At 42.8% G+C, this 27,999-nt stretch overlaps 1 protein-coding gene across 1 annotated transcript; it reads right to left on the bottom strand.

Annotated features, from left to right (window-relative positions):
* Positions 1-20: 20 nt before the first annotated feature.
* LOC310798992 (separin-like) lies at positions 21-27,934 on the bottom strand (the record flags this gene model as incomplete). The annotated part of the gene is made up of 32 exons (XM_083661559.1): positions 21-222; positions 2,197-2,361; positions 2,811-2,894; positions 3,345-3,460; positions 3,580-3,684; positions 3,857-3,955; positions 4,357-4,479; positions 5,330-5,457; positions 5,795-6,000; positions 6,325-6,529; positions 6,660-7,065; positions 7,574-7,723; positions 8,392-9,305; positions 9,614-9,723; positions 14,892-15,048; positions 15,174-15,305; positions 15,470-15,650; positions 16,340-16,456; positions 16,591-16,725; positions 16,959-17,098; positions 19,402-19,431; positions 19,670-19,778; positions 19,882-20,026; positions 20,145-20,420; positions 20,517-20,704; positions 21,048-21,172; positions 23,796-23,910; positions 24,082-24,183; positions 24,387-25,103; positions 25,207-25,509; positions 27,672-27,761; positions 27,911-27,934. The coding sequence occupies 32 exons, from the start codon at positions 27,932-27,934 to the stop codon at positions 21-23; spliced, it is 6,099 nt and encodes a 2,032-aa protein (XP_083517685.1).
* Between the last annotated feature and the right edge of the window lie 65 nt (positions 27,935-27,999).

Here is a 27,999-nt window from a genome sequence, read left to right as displayed (position 1 = left end):
TCGTTTATTTTTTAATTTTTTTATTGCAGGTGGATTGGTAAGCCATAGACCACAGGTGCAGCTCCTACGAGGTGTTTCAGGTATGTAGCCTGTCGGGATGGGCCCATATGATCCAGGATGGGTGCTCCAGGCCCAGCGGACAACCAGGATTCCAGCAGGGCTTTAAGGAAGCGATTCATGTCAATATCCGTCACATCCCATAGGTTTCCCAACACAAAGGGGCTGCGGAGAAATTAGGACATAGTCATGACACAGACCCGACAGGATATCAACTGTTCAATAAAACTAGGAATTTCTCTGTGGTAATAAACTCGTTGCGATGTTCAAAAGCTCTGTGGCAGCTATCTTGTGTGTCTATCAACTGGTAAGTTGTTGAAGAGCGTCGATTTGTCTGGTAATTCTCCATAGACCGTCTAAAAGAGCGGTTTTCAAAGTGTGAGGGGAGGTGCAGCGCGGTTTCATGTCAATGAAGCAATATTTAGTAGCTAGTTACTGCCTGGACTGCAGGGTTACATTATGTTACTGCCTGGACTGCAGGGTTACATTATGTTACTGCCTGGACTGCAGGGTTACATTATGTTACTGCCTGGACTGCAGGGTTACATTATGTTACTGCCTGGACTGCAGGGTTACATTATGTTACTGCCTGGACTGCAGGGTTACATTATGTTACTGCCTGGACTGCAGGGTTACATTATGTTACTGCCTGGACTGCAGGGTTACATTATGTTACTGCCTGGACTGCAGGGTTACATTATGTTACTGCCTGGACTGCAGGGTTACATTATTCTCCCACCATAATAAGCATGATGAATGTTGGAGAACTTGGGCTGAGCGTAATAAAGATGTGTTAGGGGTCTCAAACTCAAATTGCCTGGGGGCCGCTGAGTGTCCAGTTCATGTATTAAAAAAAAGAGAAAAATGCAACCGTTCATTTATTTGAGGGACAATCTATTTTTTACATTAACAATTTATTTGTTTATTTGAGGGTCTTTGTTTTCTTTCTTTTTTTAGGGACAATGCACATTACTAAATTAGGCAGTGTTAATTTTCAACTGTCCCTTGGAACTCCAGCTAGAATTAGAACTGATCATAAATGTCACTTGACAGCTCAGTAATCCGCTCGGCGCTCTGCCACTATGTTGGTTGAAAGGCTGATGTTGCTTAAGTGACTTTTTTTTCTGGACAGACGATATTTGCAACCTGCAGCATGCAGTCTTTTAGAAACGTCAACGTGCCCCCCCCCCTCATTTTTTATCCAGAATGCAACTCGGGCATGTTATCAGATATCTGCACTGATTGTAAAGGGTGGATGAGCTTTTTCATGTGGTGACTTTGTGAAACAGTGTCTGAATGTGGCTGCGGATATACTGTGTTCACTCCTGAGATTGCATCCCTGCAAATTGTCATGGCAAATTGTTTACAAAAGATGGACAATAAAGCTGATTTTCAAAGTACCTTGAGGATTTTTCAAGTTGTGAATTAAGTCAAATTTCTCTCTTGATTACAAAGGTGGAAAATACAACTGTTTTTAACTGGGTGTTTACTGATTAAATGTTTAAGCTCCCCACAAATGCAGATGTTTTTTTTTTAAATATATATAACCAATTGCAAATTATTACAATTACAAAACAGATAAAAAGTAGATTATTATATTGAAATGTTATTTTAGATTTAGAATGTTAATTTTCTATAAAACACAATACATTTTAATGTACGTTTATTTTTGGCCCTCGGCCGTCCACCCAGATTGAGTTTTGGCCCTTCATGGGAAAGAATTTGGGCACCCCTGGCCTTAGCCTTCCATGGAGTACAGGACTGCAAATACATCCAATCGAGAGTTGGGTGACCACACTGCCCACCAGAGGACTTGTGTCAGCCATATACTACTCACAACTTCAACGTCGAACACAGAAGGATCTACCTTTGACTAAAACTTGGACCATATAAAAATGTATCTGTCTGTAAATTATGTAATGGTAATCTTTGTTGACCTGCAATAAAAAACAATTGATCACAAAAAAACAAGATATTTGAACAAAGAAGGATAAAGACGTTTTTAAGATATTTCTCAAAGAATATAGGATAAAGATGATTACAACACTTTTGGAACTAGTTTTTCTGCCCGAGTGGAAGATGCAACACTAATAGTTGTTAAGTGTTGAAAGTGTGTTAATGGGTAAAGAGACATCTTACCAGCCTGCCATGAGGTAGTAGAGGATGATGCCTCGTCCCTCCAGATCGCCATGCACCGCTAGAGCAGCACTACTGCAGCCAGTGAGCAGGGAGGCTGCTCTCATCTCCTGTTTCAGCACGCTCTGGGTATCCAGGAAGCGTATGCCAGCACCGTGACCCACATAGCTACACAGAGGAGAAAGAAAGTAAGCCATTACAATTGATTAAATCAGGGTTCTTCTCCAAAAAAAGACATTCAAATTGTCTTTGGAAAAAAAAGAAGATTGTGAAGAATTGAGTATTCAAACCACTCAATCATTTGAATGTCCTCTATTCAGTGGGAGATCAAACACAAAGTTCTACTAGTACTTGATAATATTCTAATACACGTATTGTCTATGCAGCTCCTAGAATCAAATTAACAGTTGATTTTTAAGTTTTTAAGTAAGTTGTAAACATCTACGGTTCTGAGGGACTTTAAGCCATTCTCTCTCCTCTCCCTCAGGATACTTGAACTGTTTACCATGCACAACAATATTGTTTATGTTTCATGTAATGTACTCCACACCACAATTGTGGTCTAGAGTGAAATAAATGATTGATTGATTGATTGATTGAATTAATCTCAAACTCACATGTAGAGATCTTTGGCAGTGACAGCTTCCTTCAGTTGAGTGGAGTCAGGAGCAGCTCCACACACACCCTCCCAGCCTTGCTTACTTCAAAGGAGCAAAATGACAGATGAATGAGAAAGACCAATGAGAGAGCCAAGGTTTTCAAAGACAGACTACAGGCCTCTCCTCAGACAACACCCCCCCCCCCATTCAACAATTGAGCTAAGATAGCCCGATATTGCTGTTTGACATAACTTCATCAGACTACACACACACACAAAAAAGGTCTGTCTGAAGGCATTTATTTGTTTGTGACAAGTAAAATTCCCCCAATTTACTGTATCTCTAACCAAATCACACACATTTACACTATTCTATGTGATCTCCTTTTGATAACTAAGGTAATATTTTTTCACTTCATTCACTGATCCTCCCCTGAAACTGTTTAGAGCCCCCCTGGGGAGGCCCGCCTCCCACTTGGAGAACCCCTGCCCTAGAGCATACAGTCAAATCAAAATGCTTCTTGTTTAACTGCCATATGAGTGCTGCTCTCACCTGCTAAACCATTCCTTGAATTGCTCCTGCATGACTGGCAGATTAGCATCAGGATCGAGTACATAGAACACCTTCTTCGCATCCACACCGTGCTTCAGAACGGACTGAGGGCCAGTCTGAAGAGAGGGAGTTCAATAATGACATCCATATCCACCATTCAACATATTAGTCATGGGGATAACAATTACATCTGTACCACTTGGCATATTGGGGCAAGTATAGGAGTTAATCTCACCTCTTTCTGAATGCAAAGTCCAAGTAGTGAGTGGAGAGACGGCATGCGGGTAACAGAGCGAGGCCTTAAGCAGGAGATGCACTCCCATGGCAGCTTCTGAAGGTACTGCACGAGGAACAAGACAGAAGGAAATACATTTACACCTCAGCATCAGAGCTGATCCCACATCACATAAGTCATATTGTGTTTCCGCTTTGCAACTCTCAATATGCTCGCTATGTACAAATCATCAGGCCTTCAAAGAATTGTTTGCCAGCCCAGAGATGAAGAAGCCAACCTTGTCCAGGATGAGAACCACATGACCGCGGGGTTCAACTCGGCCTGCAAGAAAGCTCCGCCAGCATCCCAGCAATCCTTCCATGTTCTCCAACAGTAACTGAGAAAAAAGATGGCAGGGTGTTCAAAGGGTGAAGACAATAAATGCCAAGGTTTAGTGGTAGTATTTCCTAGTTCTCATAGAGTTGAACAGTCACGTGACATCTCTTGCCCCGAAAGTGAGTTTCCCATTCATTTTCTCCATAGACATTTCGAAACATCCTTATATAACGAGTTTTAAGGCGGGAACCAAGCCACCCCGTGACCTACTGAATCATGAGTGACCATAAAACATTTCAGTTGTAGCTAAATGGGGGGGGATCGAATTTTGTGCCCCCCCCCCCCCGACTTTATTGACAGACTATGCTTAAGATCTAGACAAATAACCTTGGACTTGTTGTCTAGCCTAAACTCACACAAGGCATTTTACAACCGCAAGTCTGTCAAGTCCTCCCCACTTACCTCAACACGAGTGTCCAGCATCCTGCGCCCATGCCACCACTCAGCTTTGGAACAGGGTTTGGAACAGCTCTTCTGTTCCACAAGGATACTGTCCATCTCCTGCACCAGATGGCTAATGGAGTACTTGACGACACGAAGAGAGACAGAGAAGGGACGTCAATGCCTGAATGTACTTTGTTGCGATCACACACAGCGTAAATCATGAAAATGCTAAGGCTAGAGGATAATTTTCTAAATTCCACGTGCACTGGGAAACCACTGGGAGCCCGATTTTTTTTTTTAAATGGCTGAAATATATTTCCCCCATACAATATATGCAATGGTTATTTTTGTCATGTGGAATTGATAGGGAGACACATGCCTTCTCAGTGGGGAAAATACAGCAGCTGCCCATGTTTATCTTATTGATTGGATATTAAAATCATTAACTAGTCTCGGCTCCCAGACAATTGGACAAGATCTCTGCCTACCAAGTGTCTGGGAACTTCTTGTAAAAAAAAAATAGTGGTTTACGCCCCTTTGTCAAGTTACCGGAAATGACGCCTGATTCCTTTTTATCGTTTACAAGCACACAACTTCTTCTACACGATGCATTTTTTGTTACTGTTTGCACCCGGTTTTAACAACGAAAGCTTTGTAGAAGGTTCTGAGTCTCTAGTTGAGCGAAGCAGATAGAGACTGAGAACTGAGTCTCATTATGAACAAGACAGTTTTCAATCACATTTAAGAATAGCTTTTATTTGAAATAAATGAAACCACAGTAGTAGTAGTTTTTCTCTTTCGGCTAGTCTACTTGTTGCAGCTGGTTAGAGATGGAAAAGGTGAGAGCAACATGGCAAGATTTTCAAGCCATCATTGTTCTTAAAAACACCCAAGTTTACATCATTTTATACTATTTTATTCCACCGGGAAAACAACACCTATGAATCTTTTTTTGTTTGGCAAACTGTTCATTTGATAAATCATATTTCACCGGCTGCTGGGAGGTGGGGTAGTGAACAGTCACAGGGGCAGCTCCCCTCTCAAGACGGGACAGTATGATGGTGTCTCCCATCTCCCCAGGTTTCATTCCAAGCACAGATAGCACACACACCGTCACCCCTGTAGATGAAAAAGAGGCATGCAAAAAAAGAGTGCGCGAGAAAGAAAGGACATATTACTCAAACATAACCATAATGCAAATAAGGGGCCTGTCTTTGCTTTCCTCTGAGGGGCTGTTTAAGCAACATAAGCATCGAGTATTGACTTACCAAGCTATGGATTAGACAAAACAGTGCACATCACTAAATAAGGCCTCACTGAGAATGCATGATAAATAGCTGACATGTAGAAGGTGGAATGGCATTATGGCATGTCGACAAAATACCACTGGGAATCACAAATCTAACAATCAAAATCTAACTCAAAAATCAAAATCAAACAATATTTAATATTTTACCTGAAGGAAGGTGTTGAATTTGTTGGATAAACTCTTGGCAGTGTTGCTGGGGGAAAGTAGATGAATCGACAGTAGGGAAGGAATATGTGTTCTCCAGCTGAGACAGTCTGTGTTCAGGAGATGTCCCAGACGGAGCCTGATTGAGCTCATCTAGACTCAGAGCGTCCATCCTGTCTGCTAGCTCACTGGAGGTCTCTCTCAGCTTTCTGTTGGAACGACACATCAAAGCAACAACTAGCTCAAAAACACTCACTAATTGTGTTGTAAAAACTAGAGGTATCATGTAGCCTGGGTAAACCCAGCCCCCAGTGACCTGCTCTCAGGCTCACCCTGCTTACAGTCACAAGGTGACTGGGAACTGAGAGAGCAGGTCACGTGGGGGCTGGGTTTACCTAGGCTAGGTATCATGTAGATCTTACAATGATGCAGTTGATCTTGAATAGCCTGCATGAAGGTAGTACTCGGATCAGCCAATCTACTTAATAAAGTACTCACTATGCATTTAGTGACCCTGTAGTACAAATGCTTACTTTAGGAAGGCTAGATGCCTGATGGTGCGATGGCGGCTAGTGACACCCAGCGACTGGGTATGCAGCATTGCTGTAGTTACTGGGTCCTGTTGTCCCAAGGTCAAGGCTAAAAGACCACAGAGGCTGGCATAGAGGGTGGGAGGGGGGAAGTGCTGAAGGGCCAACCAGGCGGAGCGCAGCAGCAACTGAACCTCTTCCAAAGAGTCTAAAAAAATAAATGACAGAACGATTAGGAACAGGTGATGAGCTGCAAACCTCCTTGATATAGAATACATTTGAACCTGTATTTGAACCTTACAAGCCTAACGTATCATTGCACGGTAGTTGTGACTCACCTGGCCTGGCGTCTGAATGAGAGAGGGGGGTTTGCGGACCCTTTTTCGGCTGACCTTTGCTCCTCAACTCAGACAGATCCTGTCTCTCCAAATCTCCGCACAGCTCCCTCTGCAAAACCTCAAAATCTGTCCCAGGCAGCTGCCTTCTGCTTCTGCCTCTTCTGACTGAAGTGGGAGGCACCACTGTCACCTCATCCTCCGAAGCTGTGCTGGGCCGAGGGAGTGCAGTGCTCGTCTTAGCCCTAGCCTTCCTGTTGGGAGGGGCTCTCTCTGTAGCTGGTTCTGGAGCCGTTTTAGAGTTGTGGGCATCCCCGGTGGTCGTGGTGCGCTTTTTAGAGACATCTGTTTTCTCTTTCACCTCTGCCTGGGGATTAGCCTCCGAGTCAATCCATTCACCAAAGTCAAACTGCATCAAGAGATAAAATGAATAGTTATTTTTGTTGCATGCATAAATTAAACAAAACAAAATAAAATAAAATACAGATGTTTTAATTTCATAGATTAGGGCTGTTCCCGACTCAGAATTGTGTCAGTCCAATCGGATTTTGCGGTTCAATACCAATATTCGACTGACTAGTCTTTTTATTTTCCTTTTTTTATAAGACTATCTGGCAATCAGAAAATCCATTGGCATGAGCTTGTTTGATTTGTTTAATTGAGACTTGGTTTTATGGTATTAATAGGCTGACACTTATACCAAAATAGGCTACGTATCATGATCTATTGGTAGAGAAACCAAACAATTCTATGTAAAATCAGACATTCAGCACCCCCATATAGCCGGAATGCAATGATCCTTGTTTCATAACCACATTTTGTGACTATTCGCCTGTGAGTTTGGCAATCGAATCTGGCTCCTTCGAACAAATCATCAACTATTTGGGGTCACCCCTAGAATAGATCCCCATAAATACCTTATAAGGTGATTTCTTTGTGCGTCTGGGGGCAGCAGGTACGGGTTGGGTCTTGTCTTGAACTGGAGACAACTCTTCATATACATGGAACGGTTGTCTAGGTGTGGCTTTTGCTGTGCCTTTCTGTGCCGAGGGAGGGGCTTTCACCTTCTGGACAGGAGCACAGGCCAAAGTAAGTACCTCCATGTCAAATGCAAAAGGGCCAAGCTCCGTTTCGCTACAAATGCCCCTTTCAAAACTCACCACTGCACTTTATATTCCTCTGTAAACTGGCCATCCCTACACACCCGTCGCGAAATACACTGGTTCATGCTAATTTACAAAACTCTCCTTGGTCTGTCACCCCCCTACTTGTGTAGTTTGTTGCAAATTGCACCTGCTGCGTACAACACCCGTTCTGCTAACCTCATCCTGCTGAAAATCCCCAAAACTCATTCTGTAATCGGTCAGTTGTCATTTCATTCTGCCGTGCCCACAGACTGGAATGGCTTACAAAAAACACTAAAACTGGACAATTTCATCTCCAAGTCAGCTTTCAAGGACTCTACCATGGATATTATCACTGACACCTGCAACTGCTTCCTGAACTAGTTCTTATCCCCTGCCTGTCTGCTCCGACTGTTATTTGCTCTGTCTGTCTTGCCATGTTTTAACTGTGTTTTAACTTGTGTTTTAATTTGTTCCAAGTAACTTTGTATATATTTTATCCCCTACCTAAGTCTGTGCCTTCTGCCACGTCGCCATTGTAAATAAGAATTTGTTCTTAATGACTTACTAAATAGAGGTTAAATAAATAAAATAAAATACATATGACTTACCACCACTGGTGTTATGGCTGCTAGTGTCATGGGGGCCAGACTCTTTCCTTTGGATGTTGTCGATTTAATCTTGGGTTTAACAACCTTGACTTTCTTTGCATCTTTTGTTTTGTCAGGAATATCAAGGTCTTTGACAATGAGTGAGTCTTTAGTCTTCTTTAGTGAGGATGCTGGAGGCACCGTTTTGTGTTTAGATTTAAGCTCCATGGCCCCTTTCGGTGGGTTCCAGGTCCAAGCACTGGAGAAGAGCTCTTCTGGAGTGCAGTCCTTCTGGGCAGCTAAGGTAAACAGCAAGGCTATGGCTTTGGTTGCCATTAGACCAGCTCTCAGAGGTCTCAGCTCTGGAGAGGGCTTGGAATCCACAAATGCCAAGCCAGCCTTCAGGACATGCCCTATACCATGCCCTATAGTACCATGGACCTTATGATGCCCCGGTTCCAGCCCAGACACGGCCAGGTACGCACGACCTAGCACATCCTGCATCAGGGAAGGCTTAGAGGAGCCCTTGTCAGGGCCACAGAGAGGGAAGAGTTTAGCCAGCTTCACCACAAGTTTGGCAGTGACACTCCTACAGCAGGTTAACGTGGCTCGGTGAAGCTTCCAGCTGACTATGGCTTCAGTGGGATCCAGCTTGAGAACCAGGTCAGCCTCCGCAGCAGCCCAGCGGGCTACAGCACGGCCCAGACAGGGCTCAGTGCAGCACGAGCACTGGCAGTCAGCCTTATGATCCAGCGAGGAGAGCCAGCCACGGGGCCGGTCTTTCAGAGGTAGGGAGCTGGGCTGATCCATCCCCACAGGTTCTTTGGGGAACCCTATTGTGCGCATAGGAGATTGTGACCTTGGCACCGGTCGTCCTTTCCTTGATTTGATTTGTTTGATTTTCAATTCTGCCTTCTGCTCCGGATTAGATAAATCTAGAGGAAAAACAAAAGATGGCCATTTTGAAGCTCAAGTGAAGTGGCCAACACAGAAGTCATGCACTTCCTGGCTCCTCCGATTATTGAAGCACTGTCTGAAAATGCTCCGAAAATCATAAAAGTGGTCCTCATCTGTGAAGATTATCTTGCTGAACACAAAAGTTTCATAAACGTTCAAACATTTAACCAAAATCCCATACAAAAATCCCATTGACTTTGAGACGAGGGAACCGGAAGTGCTAACGTCCGGGTCTCAGGCAGCTTTTATGACTCACTCTATTGGCTGTGCTGGGTGTTTGTCTGACCTGTGCAAAGTTCCAGAAGGTTCCTGACTCTGTCCAGATCACGTCCACTTTCCTCTCTCTCCCCCTGCATCAGCTCCAGCTCAGCTTTTACCACCAGCAGCTCAGCATATCTAAACAATATGTAAAAAAAGATTGAAATCCATCATAACATTAAGCAGTTTGAAATAGTGAGACCACAGTACAGCAGCGTAACGAGTCAGCCCCGGGCCCCGATGCAAGATGGTCAAACCGGGCCCTGATAGGCTACTGACAAAATCTGGTGTGGGCGCACCATAACAGAGATGACAACTGTAAAATTCGGTGACGGCGCACCTTGACAGGCAATACATTTTCGGTGACAGCGCACCTGTCCAGACCAGAGAGATGAAAAGGGTGACGGCGCACCAGAGATGAAAACGACGCTCGGCCACACACGAGCCGGCGATTGGGCCCCAAGCACGCCGGGCCGCGATGCAGTCGCGTTCCCTGCATATATGGTAGTTACGCTGCTGCCACAGTAGCTCTGACAGTCCAGTATGCTGAAAGCATTGTGCTGTGTGTAATGGTGCGTATGGTACAGTATCACACTAGTTTATAGAGGATATCTTTTGGTTTACCATTTGAATAGTGAATACTGAGTTAGTGCGGGCCTGTTTATGTAGGAGATACATGTGCACATTACATGTACTGGCCCAGTAACAACTATGTTTAGGTACTATATCTAATGCAAATTGAAGAAAGCTACTGGAATTGATGAAATCAATAATGAAATGTTAAAGTCGCCAAGGCTGCTTAATGTTCCGAGTCATTTAAATTTTGTTTCGATAACGGTAGCATTCCAGCACAGTGGCACAAAAGTGTCATTGTCCCCATTCCGAAATCTTCAAAAAATGATCCCAAGTTGCCTCTTAGCTATTGGGGTATAAGTCCCCTTAGTTGTGTGTATAAATTGTACTCCTCACTATTAAATTGTAGACTTACTGAACATCTTGAGAGGACAGGCCTGCTTGTGGATGAGCAAAATTGCTTTAGAAAAGCAATTTTCTAAAGCAATTGATCGTATTTATGCAGTCACCTCTATTGTACGTGCAAGAATTAAGGACAAAATTTCTACTTTTGTTTGATTGATTTCCAAAAGGCATTTCATTGGATAAATAGGGACCTTCTTCAATATAGGCTGTTAAAATCTGGGGTCAATGGGAAGTTCTATTATACCATCAAGTCTCTTTATCAAGCACCTGTTGCTAGGGTCCAGGTTAATGGATATTCCACTGGATGGTTCCCCCAACAATTTGGTGTGAAACAAGGAGCCGTTATGTCCCCAACTTTATTTTCCATTTTTGTTAATGATTTAGCTTTTTAATTTAAGGCATCTTACAAGGGAATTAAAATTGACGACCAGACTGTGGGCATATTATTGTACGCAGATGACATAGTCTTACTTGCTGAGCATGAAAATGACCTACAGACCATGTTGACGAATGGTGCTGGAAATGGAGACTTATGATAAATCAAGACAAAACACAAATATTATATTTTACACCCATATCAAGAGAGAGGAGTTCTTGTGTATTTAACTTTGATTCAGTAGTACTATCATATACGGATCACTATAAGTATCTGGGCTTGACGCTGGACGAGCGCATGACCTTTAAGGGGGGAGTCAATGTCTTCGCTCAATCAGCGGGCAGAGCACTAGGTTCTGTACTGAACAAAGTTAAACACTGTGGTAACTTGGGGTTCCATACTTACACACAACTATATAACTCATGTGTATGTCCTCCTGTGTCGGAGTATGCTTCTGGTGTTTGGGGTTTCCGTGAACATACAAGCTGTAACACTGTACATCAAAGAGCCATCCGTTATTTTCTAGGAGTTCATAAATTCACCCCAGTTCTGGCCATTAGTGGAGAGATATTGGCTTGGAATCCCAAAGCATCAGACACAGAGGTCAAATGCTTCGATTATGGAATAGACTTGTGAGAATGTCTGACCAAAGACTCACTAAGAAGATTTTTGTTTGGGACATCGCCCATGATCATCCTTGGGCAAATTATTTGAAATCCCTTTTTTATTCGAACAACTTGTAATTTATTTTTCTCAACAGGTTATTATGTGATACCCGAGAGACATATGAATAATATGTTTGTTTTGTACAAGGATAAATGGTCCGCTGACTTATGGGATAAGCCAAAACTAAGAACCTATCGTCACATAAAACAGTTACGGTGTGGAGCCCTATGTGAAGTTTGACTTGGACAGACGAAAAAGATCTCTGTGTGACCAGTTACGCTCTGGAACCCTTCCCTTAGCAATAGAGACAGGCAGGTTTAATGCTGCCCCTGAAGAAGGTAGACTCTGTTTACTATGCGATTTAGATGAAATCGAAAATGACTGACTTTTTGCTATATTGCACTGCATATGATGATGCAAGGGAAGTGTTCTTTAGTAAAATGTCTTTATCTAAATCTATTTATGCTGACTTTTTTTTTTTACTTGGATGAGTATGAGAAATTGGAGCTATGTTTACCTATTGTACCTACCTATTGTAGACCTTCCCGACTGCAAGTTTTATATGTCAGGCATGGGAACAAAGACAGAACTTTCTGTTAAAAAAAATATTAATTATTATTACTCGAGAACATGCGGACGGGCACGCACTCCTTCTGCGCTCACAGGACCTTCTAGCTGTGAGGCGACAGCGCTTACTGTCTTATTGTTGTATTTTATGTGTGTCTTGTAGGCCCATGAGGGCTGGGCACTATGGAGTGCATGACACCTTAATAAAAATCAATCGATCGAACTTGGAGTTGATTTATCAGAATTTATATGGGACAGGAGTCTATCTGTGGTCCAACTCTGCTCAATCAACAGCAGACACCAGCTGATCCAATTTAAAGTCACTCACCGTCTTCATTATTCGAAGTTTAAGTTGCACAAGATTTATCCCTCGGTCTCACCACTTTGTGATAGGTGTCAAGTGTTAGAGGGTACATTGTCCCATGCCTTTTGGTTTTGCCCTTTATTATCTACATTTTGGTCCAAAATATTTGATTAGTACTCCAAGGCCTATAAAGTAACCCTTCAGCCGGAGGCGGAACTTGCCATCTTCGGCTGCTCTGAATCTTCTCTGTTCCTTCCTACTGCTGTGCAGCAGTCTCTGACGCAGGGGACGACCGTCACCAAGAGACTCATCCTAAGGGAGTGGAAGTCCCCCTCCCCACCTTCTTTTCTGCTATGGCTGTCAGACATGGTTTCTGTTATACGTATGGAGAGACTCAGGTTCCTGAGGACCAATTCACTTAGGAAGTTTTCAACCATCTGGGACCCATTTATGGCATACTTGGACAAGGTTAGGGGCAACGGGTAACTCACCCAACTGATATCTTGTTTATTCCTCACACTGGATTCAATATATCATGGTAGCACCTCACTGCGATGTTGTAATGTTGATATGTGTATGCTTTTTCTTTCTTTTCCTTTCCTGTGACTGAGCTTGTGTGTCTTTGTTTTTGTTTTTTGTTTTGTTCTTGTGTGTCTTTGTTGCATATATAAAAAATGAAAAATAAAATATAAAATAAAAATCAATCGATCAAATATCAAGCCAAGCAGTGCACAAAGTATAATGTGGTGGAGGGGGGAAAGTATATCTGTTAGACCCTGCTTTACTGCAAACTTTAAACAGATGTATCATGTACATACTAGGGATGGGCATCGAATTTCGAATTTTCGAATAATCGTTGTTATTATCAAGGTCGACTTTTATTATTGAAAGTCGAAATTCGGAAAAAAAAAGTAATTTTTTTTTTTTTTTTGTGAGTGAAATGTTGCATTGTCTCCCCTGATTCTAAGTATAGTCGAATCGCTTGGTTTGAGCAAGTAAAACAATTTTATAAGCAAGGTTTATGGAAAAATGAATGGTGGATGAAATCCCATGAAGAGGGAGAGGGGGTGACTTTGGCACCCCTTTGGCACTCAGACCTGAGCCTACTAAATATTTAATGAACCACTCATGATTGTCAAAACTGTTTTTTATTTTCGAAAATGTCAATGTCATGTAACATGTTCTTTACTTCAGTGGTGCAATGCTTGTTTGAGCTAAAAAGCCACAGCAGAAGCTTTTTCTATTACGTAATTAATAAAGCCTTAGACTTAGAATCAGGGGAGACAATGCAACATTTCACTCACAAAAAAAACAAAACAAAAAAAAAACATTTTTTTTTCTCTTCCGAATTTCGATTAAAAGTCGACTTTGGCCAGCGAATTTCGAATAGTGTTTTTGCTAGAAATGCCCATCCCTAGTACATACTGGCTGAGTGCCTGCAGCTTGCTGGCAAGTTTAAGCTTTAAACCAGTGTTTCTCAAACAGTGGTTTAAAGCGGTCCGCGAGTAGATTTATCTTTTTTCCTTTTTTTTAACCTCCCACTATCCAATCAGAGAAATGTTTCCATTTTCTGGGAAACGGAAGGTCAGATCGCGATGCCTATAAAGGACTATTTATTTTTTCACCCCGAATCCAATGCCGCCACCACCCCTGAGTCTCTACGAGTTACGCTTATGGAGATATGTCCATTCTGCATGCAGGGCTACAGGAGAGAGACAGAGTACAGTGGGGGTTGGGAGTTCCAAGTTACTGACCAAACACTATTTCAGTGATTGCTGTCAGAATATAGAGCCATTTAACACTTATTTGAACACAAAAACATCACTGAATGCAACTTTAAGATGGCAACAGATAGCCTATTTGACTTTGGCAACATTGTGCATTTATTGAACTTGAAAAAACTTTCTTTGAACTTTGAATATATTTGAACTGAAAAGGAGAAGTAAATGTAAAATAAAAGGGTAAATGGACTAACTAAAATAAATTATATATATATTTTTTATATTGTTATCATGTTGTGGGAAGCCAAACATTTGATTAATTATACTATTTGTCATTTAATTAGCATGTAATTTGTAATTTACAGTTGAGGTAGTAGTGTTTTTGGGGATGTTTTGGGAGTTAGGTGGTCCCCGAGTTTTCTTTTTATTTGTTAAGTGGTCCTTGGTCTGAAAAAGTTTGAGAAACACTGGCCAGTTTAAGCTTTAACCAGATGTCTAGTGTACATACTGGCTGAGTGCCTGCAGCTTGCTGGCCAGGTTAAGCTTTAAACAGATGTCTAGTGTACATACTGGCTGAGTGCCTGCAGCTTGCTGGCCAGGTTAAGCTTTAAACAGATGTCTAGTGTACATACCTGCTGAGTGCCTGCAGCTTGCTGGCCAGTTTAAGCTTTAACCAGATGTCTAATGTACATACCGGCTGAGTGCCTGCAGCTTGCTGGCCAGGTTAAGCGCTTCTAGGCAACAGAGCCTGGCCTCAAAGACGTCCCCACAGCTGCTCCTCACCGCCACCATCTTCAGCGAGCAGCTTAACAGCTCTGAGAGCAGCTGCCATTTCAGCAGCAGGTTATCTCCTGCTCTCAGACCAAGGGATAGATGGAGTGTTATCATGGCAGGCAGCGGCAAAATAAATGGTAAAAGTCTAATGGTAATGGTTTTACATGAATAACACTGTCAAACCATGATGAGACAAGCGTACCTTGATCGATGAAGCACATTTCTGAGCTGCTGCTCTGAAATAGGCCCCCGCAGCCCTTACCCATTATAAAGACCAGCATGCTGCGGAGAAGCTTGAGACTCTCATACAGGGCTGTGTCTGGGCTATTTATACCTGGAACATACAGGAAATTGTCAAAAAATAAAAATGCATAAGTCCAGTTACTTATACCCACAATCCTAAGATATAAATTCTCACATACAAAACGTGTGGGATTTGGAAGGAGAACAAATAATAACTTTCTAGTTCAATAAAGGGTAGCAAATGCTTGTGCTAACCATGTAGGGTGATTTGCTGGCGCTGGGCTTGTGGCAGTGCATCGGTATCCAGACTCAGGTAAGAACTGCAGGTCTGAAGCGCCCGACTATGCAGCAGGGACCAGCTCATGGATCTCTTTGTCTCTGGTCTCTTTTTCACTTCTTTAAGCACCTCAGATAGGTAAGGCACCCCACGCACCACCTATCGCCAGGTGGTAAAAACAATCATCGCCATCATCGGCAAACATAGATTCTCATTCAAATTAGTATCAATCATTTCTCGGTTCAAGTATGGGAAAATATTAAATGATCCAGTCAAATTATGGAAGATTGACAACTATGGTGTGTCTGTGGACACAACTGCACACACATGTGCTAGGGTTGGACGCTATCCATATATACTGAGATTTATGAAAACGCTCAAGGTATCATATTCATATCTTCATAACATTTAACTACTGTACCCATGCCAAGTTGTATGTAGGCTTTGCCTGAAGATTGCAGTGCCCAGAGTTGCACACAAACAACGGCTAACTCTGAGTGGGTATTCAGTAACATTCAAAATACAATTATTTGAAACCAAAAGTCAATAGGATCAGTGATTTGCTTGGAATTCACAACTCAAGATATGTGGCAGTACGGTATGAAAATATGAAAATGCAGCAGGATGCCTGCATCTTTCTGATCCTATCCCACACAGCCAAGTGCGCCACCTACTGTCAGGAGACAATATAGCAGGAATTTCATCTAACTACAATGATAAAAACAATGGTATTATGACCACCTCCCATCACTGGGGGCATTATGTTCACAATACTGCTATAAAATCACATATTCCGGCAAAGAGCAACAACTGATATTGGACAACCGTAGCGCACACACGTTACCTACCTGTCCTGTGCTGTAGCAGTACTCTGCTCTCAACAGAACAGCCAGCATAGAGAGGGGAGAAGGCTCCTCAGAAGTGGTGTCTGATCTAAGAAACGGTTCCGCGTGCTCCAACTGAGCCTGAAACGATAGTTAGGACTTGAGAGATCAATTCTCATGCATCTCAATTGTGAAGAGTAAACTACCAATCACATTATATACTGAGATACAGTACAGTATTTCCATTGCAAATAGTCATTACAGAAATGCATTACCCAAGCCAGCTCAGGGGCACCCAGATCCAGGAGGAGTTTGGCTGATTGGCAGAGGGAGCTGGCACATCCTTGAGAATCAGCAAGTTGACGTGTAAGGCCCGAAGAAAGTTGGTAAGCTTCCAAAGCCCTTAGAGGCTACACAGGAGAAAAGGGAGATTTGATGAGATACACAGGCACACCATTGATCTGAATGCTAGGTGCATCCTAAAAAATAAATAAATCCTACACAACCTATGCAGTATTCCTCCAGGTTACTTAGCATCTACTAACTTGTGTATATTATACCTCCTGATGGTATGGTGTGGTTATTGATTAGGTAGGAGATGAAGTCCCTCCAGAATGATTCTGACCAGTGTCTATGTTGTTACCTTTCCCAGGAGTTTGAAGAGTGCTGCGGTCAGACCAATGGAGCTACAGGTCTGTTTGAGGTTGCTGACAGATGGCAGGACTTGACTCTGCAGAAGAGAGGCCCACTCATCCAGGGCTTTCTCCAGAGGCGCACATAACTCTGAGGAGACAAAAAAAGCACAAGCACAAGCGCACACACACACACACACACACACACACACACACACACACACACACACACACACACACATATATATAAAACAATGTCCATCTCACAAACACCAATTCAGGTACAATAAATAGATTTGAATGCTTTTTTGTTTTTTTTATGAAACACAGACAATAACTGACATACTGCCATCTGTTAGGTTATTGAAGAAAAAAGATTGAAAACCTGAGGCATTTACAACATATGGTGGGGCTGGGCAATTAACCGAAAATATATTGAAACCGACATTTAGAACTAACCGACTTACTTGATGTGAGTTGAGCTGATGTGATAGACCTTGAGCTGATGTGAATTAATTCAATTAGTTGATGTTAATTAGGTTAATACTTTGCCCAACGTGTGCATTCATGAAGTGTCCCCTTAAAAAAATACTATGTTGTGTTCAGTCACGTGCCTCCGCCCCGTCTAACTAACCTTAAGTCTGCGTTCAGGCGTTCGCTCAAAGAGAAGCAGTCGACAGGGAGGATGACACGAGGGAAAACACTGAGCCAGCAAACCGTACACTACAGTACAGTACACTACAGTACACTACAGTACAGACCTGCTCAGACAACTATGAGGGCAATGTCATAAATAAAATAAAATAAATTAGGGATGCACCAATCGATCGGCACGTGACCGGAAATGGCCGATTTTCACGTGATCGGCCTCGATCGGTGATCTGCGCCGGTCACTCTAAATAGCCGATTCTGTGAGCCGATTTTCACATGACGTGCGCGCACCCCAAAGCACCGAGACAGGCACCCAGCCACCACACACGCCAGCATACCTTCCTCGTTGTGGATTTTTTTCACCGTCAGTCAAGTAGACAAATCTCGCAGTTTGTCACACATGCAAGTCGAAAATAAGCCGTGGAGACAGAGATGCGGCCGAGTCCCGCTCGGCTGGAGTCCAGTCTGAGCGGCTCGCTTCACCTCACTGGCGCCCCTCTCTCTGCTCTCTCTACCCGGGAAGCAGTGCTGCTGCACCCGGCCACAGTGCACAGCCGACTTGGCGAGGTGAACGCGAGCATTGTGTCCAGTATAACCATTCCCCGACCTGCCTTTTCCATTCCACATCAGCGCTGGTGCCTCAGCCTGTCAGTCATGTTGTAACGTAGATACAGGAGAGACTATTTGTTTCGTATTGCAAATAGAACGACGGACATAATAATAAAAATGCATCGGACTCACAAGTGTGCAAGGATTTCTGTGCGTGACGATATTTTTTCGGATGGCAGATAAAAATACGCATACCAAACTTTGGACTGTGTGTAAACTCCGCCTGATATTCAGACTGAAGATCGTTACTGTAACTCATAAACTCATTTCCCCTCTACTCAAGAGGACTGGTCTGGAGCCAGTCTATAAACTCCTTGTCCATGGATCATTTTGATGTTCTGTTGCACCTGTTTTCTTTTGGAAAAGTAAATGCATGATAGCTGTGGGATATAGGCTATTGGATTTAATTTAATTTTTGTATTCATTGTATTTGCACAAAAAAGCTCTGTCCAGTAGCCTAACCTGGAACACTTTTATTTTGAGATGTGTTTGAGTGAGATGGTCCTACTTCATGCAAATGATAAGATAAGATAAGATTATTTGGATCCCCATTAGATGTAAGAATTGTTCTATGAATCTTAATTTTCAAACAAAGTTACAAAAACGTTTGTGTAAGCTGTCAATTGTTGTTTTTAGGAAAAAAAATCGGAATCGACAAAAATCGGTATCGGCAAGTCAGACTATTCAAAAATCGGAAATCGGAATCGGCCAAGAAAATGGCAATCGGTGCATCCCTATAAATCATTGTTCATTGATCGGAAATTAGGTAAAAATTTGACATAATCATGATATTGGGGGCGGCTGTGGCTCAGGAGGTAGAGCGCGTCGTCCACTAACCAGAAGGTCGGTGGTTCGATACCCGGCTCCTCCAGTCCGCATGTCGAAGTGTCCTTGGGCAAGACACAAATTGCTCCCGATGGCTGTGCTAGCACCCTGCGTGGCAGCTAGCCGCCTTCGGTGTGTGAATGAGTGAATGTAGGCACATTGTAAAGCGCTTTGGATAAAAGCGCTATATAAATACAGTCGATTTACCATTTACCATTTACCATATTGATTTGAAGTCCTGTCGCCCAGCCCTAACATAGAGTGAACATGCATTGTGGAGCAGAATAATTCATTGTGATATCAATTATAGGCATTACGTGATACGACTAACTACATAGATGATTCAGCATAGGAAAAGACACTTCCTACTGGTTTCTGCAGCCAGGTTGAAATGCAGGCCTTACAGGCACTTCATTTTGTGCACTTTAATTGCCCTGCACTTTAATTTTAAGCCAGATGATTTGGGCCTATCCACAAGTGTATTTGTTTCTCTTATTATATTCTATTTTATTCTCTTACTTTTTACCTACGTATACGTTTTTACATTTTGTTATCTGTTATGAATGTTCTTATGTTTTTAAGCTCCTTGCACTCCAATTCCAATGTAGCGTCTACTGCAAATGGTCAATAAACTGACTCTGACTCTCTGACTCCTTGCCTTTGTAGTCAAAATCGTTGGTCCCTATGGGCTTGGCCACAGACTGTGTCTGCTGACGCAAGCCCTGTCCTTTCTCCTTATCAATGGCCTGGCGAATGAGACAAACATTGAATTGATCAGAAGACACCTGACTGAAGCCTTAGCCAAGATTTTGTTAATGATGATACCCTGACAGACTCAATAGTACCCACCTCCTGAAGGTTCTTCTCAAGAGTGCATATATACAACCAAAGTAAAGCATGGGCCTTGTCATCCTTCAGTCGATCAGCATTCTCTGAAGTCTCTGGCTCTTCTTCCAATAGCCGCAAAGCCTCATGGGTAAAATCCACTGCCGTGCTGTGTAGTTATTAATGCAAATAATAGAGATAATGGGCTGTTAACAGCCATGTTGGCTCAATTAAGTTTGTGTATCAAAGAACATTGTATATCGGAGATGGCAAGAAAAAGCTCCTACCAGTCGGTGTGTTCACTGAAATCCTGGAAACACACAACTTGGGCCATTTCACACAGGTAGACGGCGCGCAGGTGTGTGCGGGTGCTCTCCTCATGGCAGATGTCCAGCAGATCGCAGAGTGTGTTGTAACGGTCCTGGGCAGTGTCCTGCCTCCTCCTGCACCGTCTGGGCCCGTCTGGGCTTGCTACCGCCTTGTAGGCACGCAGCTCTTCCTCCAAAAGGCAAAGCATTACTCCCTCATCAGGAACGTCAGGACCAAAGCCATCACGCAATGTCCTAGTCCAGAACCATGACAGGACAAGGCAAAGAGTTTCCTTTACATTCATTTCATGTAAACGAGATGCAGTTGAATCAAAAGTGTGGTGTCTATACCTGAGCCGGATGTCGTCCTCACGTGCTGCACCAGCTTTCATTTTCACCCACAAGGAGACCGGTTCGGACATGTGACTTGTGACTCCCTCCCCCAGGGCCTTCAGCCATAGGATGACCCAGTCCAAGGCTCGCTCCAGACGTCCAGCCCGCCATGCACAATTCACCACCAGCCTGAAGTATTGGCTCAACTAGACAATGATAATACAGATATCATTACAAATATTTACTGCTGCAATGACCCAATTTCCCTTCCATGATCATTTAAGGCTTCATCTTATTCTAAAAATAAATTTACATGTTGAAAGAAAGAAACGATCAAATGAAATACATGTTTTCAATGTTACCACTTTTATTCGATTTTAGGATCAATAACCTTTCATCAATTTCCTCCCCCCGTTGCTAACCTTTTTTTTCTAGTACAGCAAATACATACAGTAAATGCATAGTTCGGCATATGATATGTTTATTTATAAAGACTGGAACAACATGTGATGCCAAAAGTAAAAATAAAAATAAAATAAAAAAGCTTACCTCAACAGAGAGGGAGCTAATGCAATTCCTGCATTGCTCCTGGCAGAGGATTTCAGCCAAAGTGCAGGCCTGGTCATAGAGTTTCCGGTTGTACAATGAGCACACCAAGTTGAAAGCTGCAATCACTGCAGTACAAATGTGATCACAAAAACAAGGCCATTTAGGGGGGGGGGGGGGGGTGAAAACATGGCTACTGCTGTCATATTTGTTTCAGAATACAAATTAAATGCAAGATTCGCCCATAATCCAAGAGAGCATTTCAGAAGAAAAACCAAGCCAAATATGTATGTAGTTAAACAAATATAAATTAATAAATATTCAAACTGAACAGCTGCACAACAGGGCAAGTTAAAATGTAATCACCTCAGAAATGATGTTCGATACAAAATTCGCACTTTTGAAGTGCTTCCAGATGAAAATGCATTTTTTGATGTACTGCTAAGCCCTGCTCACTCCAAGCATCTCATTTCTAGATTTGTATGTCTGTTTGACAATTGTACCACAGCCTCTACTGAGAGGATTAGAGAAGCGTGGCAGGGGGAACTTGGCATTGACTTGTCTGACATTATATGAGACAAGAGTATGTCCGTGATACAGCTTTGCTCAGTTAACACTCAGTAGACACCAGCTGATGCAATTTAAGGTCACTCACCGTCTTCACTATTCTAACCATAAGTTGCACAAGATGTACCCCTCTGTCTCACCAGTGTGTCAGGTGTCGTATATCGGAGAGCACTCTGTCTCATGCTTTCTGGAACTGCCCTTCGCTGACTGGTTTCTGGGCCAGGATATTTGACTGGTACTCTAAGGCCTACAGGATAGCCCTTCAGCCAGAGGCAGAACTTGCCATTTTTGGCTGCTCCGAGTCCTCTTTGGACTTCTGTAACGCTGTGTCTCCACCCTCTTTCCAGCTGTGGCTTGCGGACATGGCCCCCTATTCTCCCACAGGCCTTCGGCGCTAAAACGGGCCTTAACCGCAAAAAAACGTGCCTTGCGCCTGTTTTGGGACGATATCAATATGGCTTTACGCTGCCAAATGCGCTTTAGGCCGAATGGGCGTGGCGCAGTCCCAGAATGGGCCAGAGTGGGCGTGTCGGCGCTAAATACCGGCGTACTGCTATCTTCCGACCTGGCGTACATTTAGCGCTTTGCACTTTTGAAAACCAGGCCTATTCAGAGTGCGCCAGTTGCGCGGAGCGCTCCCCTCTGGCTCTCTCCTCTGTCACCCTTCTCTGTGTCACTCTCTCCCTCTCTCCTCACAGTCTGACAGGCACAATACCGACTGTCTCTGACTCCCTCGCTCAGAGTCCCATAGAAAAAATAAGCTGTAAGTTCACTGCAATGTGAATGTCCCAACATGCATTGTGCTTCTCCATTTCGCTACTAAATAGCAACCAAATGAGCCGAAAACCTATATTAAGGGAGGATCTAAATAATGTGTAATGGTAAGACAACCTCCAATTGTAGAACATTTCAATATTGGACCAAATAAAACATCGAAATGAAAACACCACCCTATGTGAAACATACTATATGTCCAACTGGGGCTATAAATATCCCTTGTCGATTTAACGTGATTTAGATAAGTGACAGCGGAACGCGCTTCGGAAGCTTCTACTGTCATCTGCTATACTGTGATGTCCGCTCCAATAACTTGGCCCTACTCCACATTTAGTTTTACAATAAAAACACATTTATGCAATGACTTTACATAATGTAGGCTATATTTATGTGCATCATCCTTCCTGCAGCAGGCGAGAGAAAATGATATCTTTCTGGACAAACTTTCACCAATCTAATAGGCTATATTTTTCTAGCTGATGCGTTTAGAACATTATTTTCACTTTGATCTTGCTATAGTGTAACGTTTTTACATGCTTGCAGTATTTAAACTGCAGTTATATTGGTTTGAGAAGCATCATAATATGGAATAATAGCCGATATATGGAGACAGACGGGATGAAGGGAGGTGGGGGGGGGGGGGGGATCAGAGGCTTGGGTTTCGTCTGGTTTTGCTGGACCACTGGAATGGAGCTTAAAAGGCAAGCATGCGATTCGTTTATTGCACTTATCCAATGAACTGACGGTGCATAATTTTACGCTTAAAAGGCATGGTTCTAATGGTTGAGGCTGCGTCTAGCGCCAATACCAAGATATCAAGTGCGCTGGTCCACGCCCACTGATTTGCGCTGCGCCAGGCGCTCGGCCTAGAAACAGCGCCGATGCAACGATAGGGGCCATGATCTCTGTTATACGGATGGAGAGACTCAGGTACCTGAGGACCAACTCACCCGGGAGATTTCTAGTCGTCTGGGAGCCGTTTCTGGCCTACCTCGATGAAGACGGTGGGTGATTCCCTTGGTTGATCTCCCACAGACCCTCTTGTGCAGGACCCAATGCACAACATGTGTATATATACATATATACATCTCTTTTTTGCAAGTACCCTCCCCATGTTGTAAATTCGGAGTGTGTGAGTGTGTGTGTGTGATTTTTGCTTTCGTTTGTTTGTTTCGTCTTGTTTTCGTTTTTTGTTTGTTCAGCCTCGTGTGTTATAAAAAAAAAGGGGGGGGGGGAGAAAAGATAACTGTACATTCTAAAGCTGTAATATTGTTTCTGTAAAAATATGTTTACTCGACTATGCACCAATGTGGACTGTACTCCGCCTCGCAATAATATATATATATATATATATATATATATATATATATATATATATATATATATATATATATATAAAGTAATCACCTGCACTGATGAGAATGCTGTCAGTGGAGAGCTTGCGTAGTTCAGTCATCGTCCGTCCAGCTGTGGCCTGGCACAGGTACAGCAGCACTCTATCCAGTGTATCACTGTTCTCCAGCTAAGAGAGACAAACCACAATCAGTAGTGTCAGTAATATAACTGAAATACGGGTCTACGTACAATTATAGAACTGTGGCCACGTGTTGTAACTTTCACATGCAGCTAATAATACAATTTCGGACAGTTTATGCATTAAATAATTCTGTGGAGATTACAGCGTTATCTTTACCTGTGAGGCCAGCAAGCTTTCTTTAGCATATTTGAAGCCTTTGTCAATGCTGAAGCCTAGTAAGCATTGGAGTCTGCTGCTCTCGGTCTGGCTTGCTGAATTCTGTTACATTAATAAACAACACACAGTTTACAATGTCATATACATACACTCGGTCATAATGCGTTTTTTTAACAATTTATGGCAACAGCTACTAAATAGAAAAATCTTACAAAATGTGTTTTTATTAAACAATTCCACAGCTCCCATTATCTACACAGCAATGAGACCCATCCTTTCTTTTCCCAGTGAATGACCACACTAACCTTCTGCAGTATTTTTAATATTTGTTCTTGCTGCTCCTCAAGAAAAGAAAACCAGGCCAGGAGCACAGGTCCACTTAGTCCCTTGCTGTGTCCATTTTCGACGGTCCACACCACCAGACTGCACCCCTCCAGAATCGCATGGGCTTCCCGGTCCCCTGGGTCGGCTGGCAGAGACCTCAAGGCCCGGGCACACTGTGTCAAAGCCTGGCCACTCTCCTCTCCAGACTTCATGGAAGAGTGAATCTTTACCGCCCATTTGCCAAGCACCAGAGCTGTACCGTGACAGTCACCACAGTGCCTGACCTTGCTCTTAATTTCATCCAGCAAAGACGAAGCCAGGTCCCAGTAGCCCGACTTACAAAGCAGCTTAGCTGTAACCAGCACCACTTCAGAAAGTGTGGCTAAGTTTAGCCACACTTGCTCAGACCAACAGGTGTCGAAGAGAGTCTGCGTTTTCTGCAGAAGAAAGGAAGCATCCTCCTTGGTCACTGTCCCACAGCTTTCCTCAAACTCTGCTAAGGCAGCTTCTGTGTACATGGGAACTTTGGAGTAAGAGGGAGGCACTGTTTCCCTGTCCAACAACAGGAGGAAGCTCAGAGCTTGCATCTGGCAGGTGAGTTTGATCCTGGGATTCAGGGTTGTTGCATCATTGGCAGCAGACAGTCCCTTCCAGAGAACTGCAAAGCAGTTCTGCACAACATAACAGTAGTCTTCAGTCTATGGACCATATAAGAGAGGCAACCTTGTTAGTACAGAGACCAAAGTGATCAGGCAATGTTAATGTGGGATACATGAACTCTTCTATACATCCAATACATACCTGTTGTGTTTGAGTAAGCCTGCTGTAAAGCAAGTCGGCTAAATGGCTACACAGTCGGTAAACTCCCAGGGAGCTGAGTTTCTTGACAATATGGAAGATTAGTTTTTCGATGTACAGAGGACTGGTTTGAGCAACGTGCAGTCCAGACAGGTCATAGCCACGAAGGGCAACCTCCACCAGCTTTGTCAACTGAATGATGTGGTCACGGTCAGGGGGTCCAACTCCAAGCTGATGGAGACAGGCTCTGATGATGCGGTCATACAATGTGCAAGTGGGTAAACCGCATGGCCTCTTCACAAACTTCTGCAATATGTAAACCAAACTAGTTTAGATTCCCCTCTCAGGTTGAGAAATGTTATAATATACAAAATATTATGTGCTTATTATGATTATTGTAATTTAACATTTAATCCAAAAACATGCCTGCTTTTCAACAGGAAATGGAATAGTAACTTTACTGGGGCAGTTGGAAATAAAACTAAATTATAAAGACTTTTGCAAATAGTTTACAATTTCCCAAAACATTTTCAGAAGTTGAAAACAAACTTGAAAATTCCATAGCTTTCCCAGGATTTCCACGCTAGGACCGTGTGAACCCCCGACTGATATAACGTTACATTTACGAAATCATTGATAGTGAAAAGGTGACAGACACAAAAACCACTCAGAAAAGAGGTGACTGTCACCTACAATAGTCCATGGGCCAAACCCCAAAATGTCACATATCGGTAACACTCAAGTGGGCAAATTCTAATCATGATTTTTGAACAGGTATATATCCATAGATGATATTTTAATATGATAGCCTTTGCAGAATGGCAGCTTTGTCACAGTTATCGGCTCATTAATTTAGCCAGCCCCTACAATAAATTGGATTCTAGGCGCTCATGCATATCCTATTCTAGGCTCATTTTCAGGACCTTTACTCATGTTCTATGAGAACATGTTTGACAACATTTTAAATGGTAGCTTCTTAGCCTCAGAGACTCAGTTGTGAGTCTGTCTGACAAATAATGAGGTCACATGGGCTCTTCAAAGTGTCAGTGACATTCATTTTTCCACAATTTTCGCCTAAATTATAGTCTTTTTTTCAGCACTGTGGCATCTAGGAGGAACATCACAGACACAAACAACAAACACTGGAATACTCATAGGACTAGAAGTATTCAGAAGATGTATAATGTACCGATACTATCCCATCGTGATGGGTGAATTTGGCCCTTAAGGTAGAAGAATGACCTCGAGAATTCTCGAGGGAAATGGGCCAGAGCCCAAAATTTAACATATCGGTACCAGCCGGGTGGGCAAATTCAACTTGTGATTTTTTTTATTCATATACATCCCTAGATTATGTTTTTTATATCATAGACCTTGATGACTGGTAGCTTATTAGTGCTTATGCCTTCTTAAATAACTGCCATCATTCAAAACCAGGAAAGTGCCTTCCCTGGAAATCGTCTTTCTTTCATCATCCGTTGCCTAGGCCTAGGGTGTGTCTGGACTACTGACTGTTAATATTACATAGATATAGGCATACTATCCTATTATGATATTGTACATACCGTACCAGACTATACTATACTTGTCTATTAAATTGGCACATTTCTCAGTCAAAACAGAGTAAATTGACACGTTTCTCAGTCAAGATAGTTTTATTTGTGTTACATTATATGAACAGCTACATTCAAAAATGTTTCCAGTCTTTCAGGACAATATTAGGACAAACTACCCGTCCTGAGACACCATGCATCTCATGAGGGCAACATCGTCATTCACATCTGAGTCTGCTGGTTGGCACCGGCACATGTTTGTAGTTTGCACAGGTTTGTGCACTTCAGACCATTATTGAGACCTGTGCACTCTGGTGGTTTGCAAAGGTCCTGAAAATGAGCCTAGAATAGGATATGCATCAATGCCTAGAATCCAATGTATTGTAGGGGCTGGCTAAATTCATGAGCCAATAACTGTGACAAAGCTACCATTCTGCAAAGGCTATCATACTAAAATATCATCTATGGATATACCTGTTCAAAAATCATGATTAGAATTTGCCCACTTGAGTGGTACCGATATGTGCAATTTGTGTTTGGCCAATGGACTAAATAGGGGAAAATAAGGAAATGTCCAATAAATATGAAAAGCTGCTCCTGTGAATGAATGAATTTACTTGACACGCAGAAATGCGGAACCCTGTGTTCTTCTTCAGTGGATTTCAGACTCAGCCCCAACAGTTTCGCAGTGGATTCGGCGTGAGTTGTGCCAAACAAACGTTAATATCTCAAAAACTATACACGACATCGCTTACATTTTGACATTCTGAGTGAGAGCAGAAGTAGCTCAAGAGTATGATATAGGCTATAATATGCATGTCGTGTTAAAGTTGTGTGAACTGTCGCAGTTTTTTAAATGTAAACAAACAGAGTTAACTGGCTAGAGTCAGAGCAATGCAAATCCATACTACTAACCTCCAGTTCTTCAAGTAAAAGGCCCGTTTTTTTCGGAGAAGCTGTTTGGTTGACGTACTCGTCAAGGTTTAAACACTTCATTTTTGACAGCTGTAAAACATATGGAAATTAAAAACGTTAACACGAACCTCATAAAACCATGGATGAAAGCCGATATGCTAATCTACGTAGCCCTCGGCTCTAACTGCGGTCAGTCGGCTCTAGCACTAGCGTTATCTTAACTAGCGTTCGTTTCTTACCGTCGAGCAGTCCGCGGCGCGCATCGTTTTTGAAGCGACGTTTTCAACAACCAATCCGACAAACTGGCATTTTCCGGAAATGTTCTTCT

The sequence above is a fragment of the Poromitra crassiceps genome, assembly GCF_964638095.1.
Source record: "Poromitra crassiceps genome assembly, chromosome: 2".
Lineage (NCBI taxonomy): Eukaryota > Metazoa > Chordata > Actinopteri > Beryciformes > Melamphaidae > Poromitra > Poromitra crassiceps.
The sequence above is the reverse complement of the archived record's forward strand: the minus strand, read 5'-3'. Positions and strand labels throughout refer to the sequence as shown.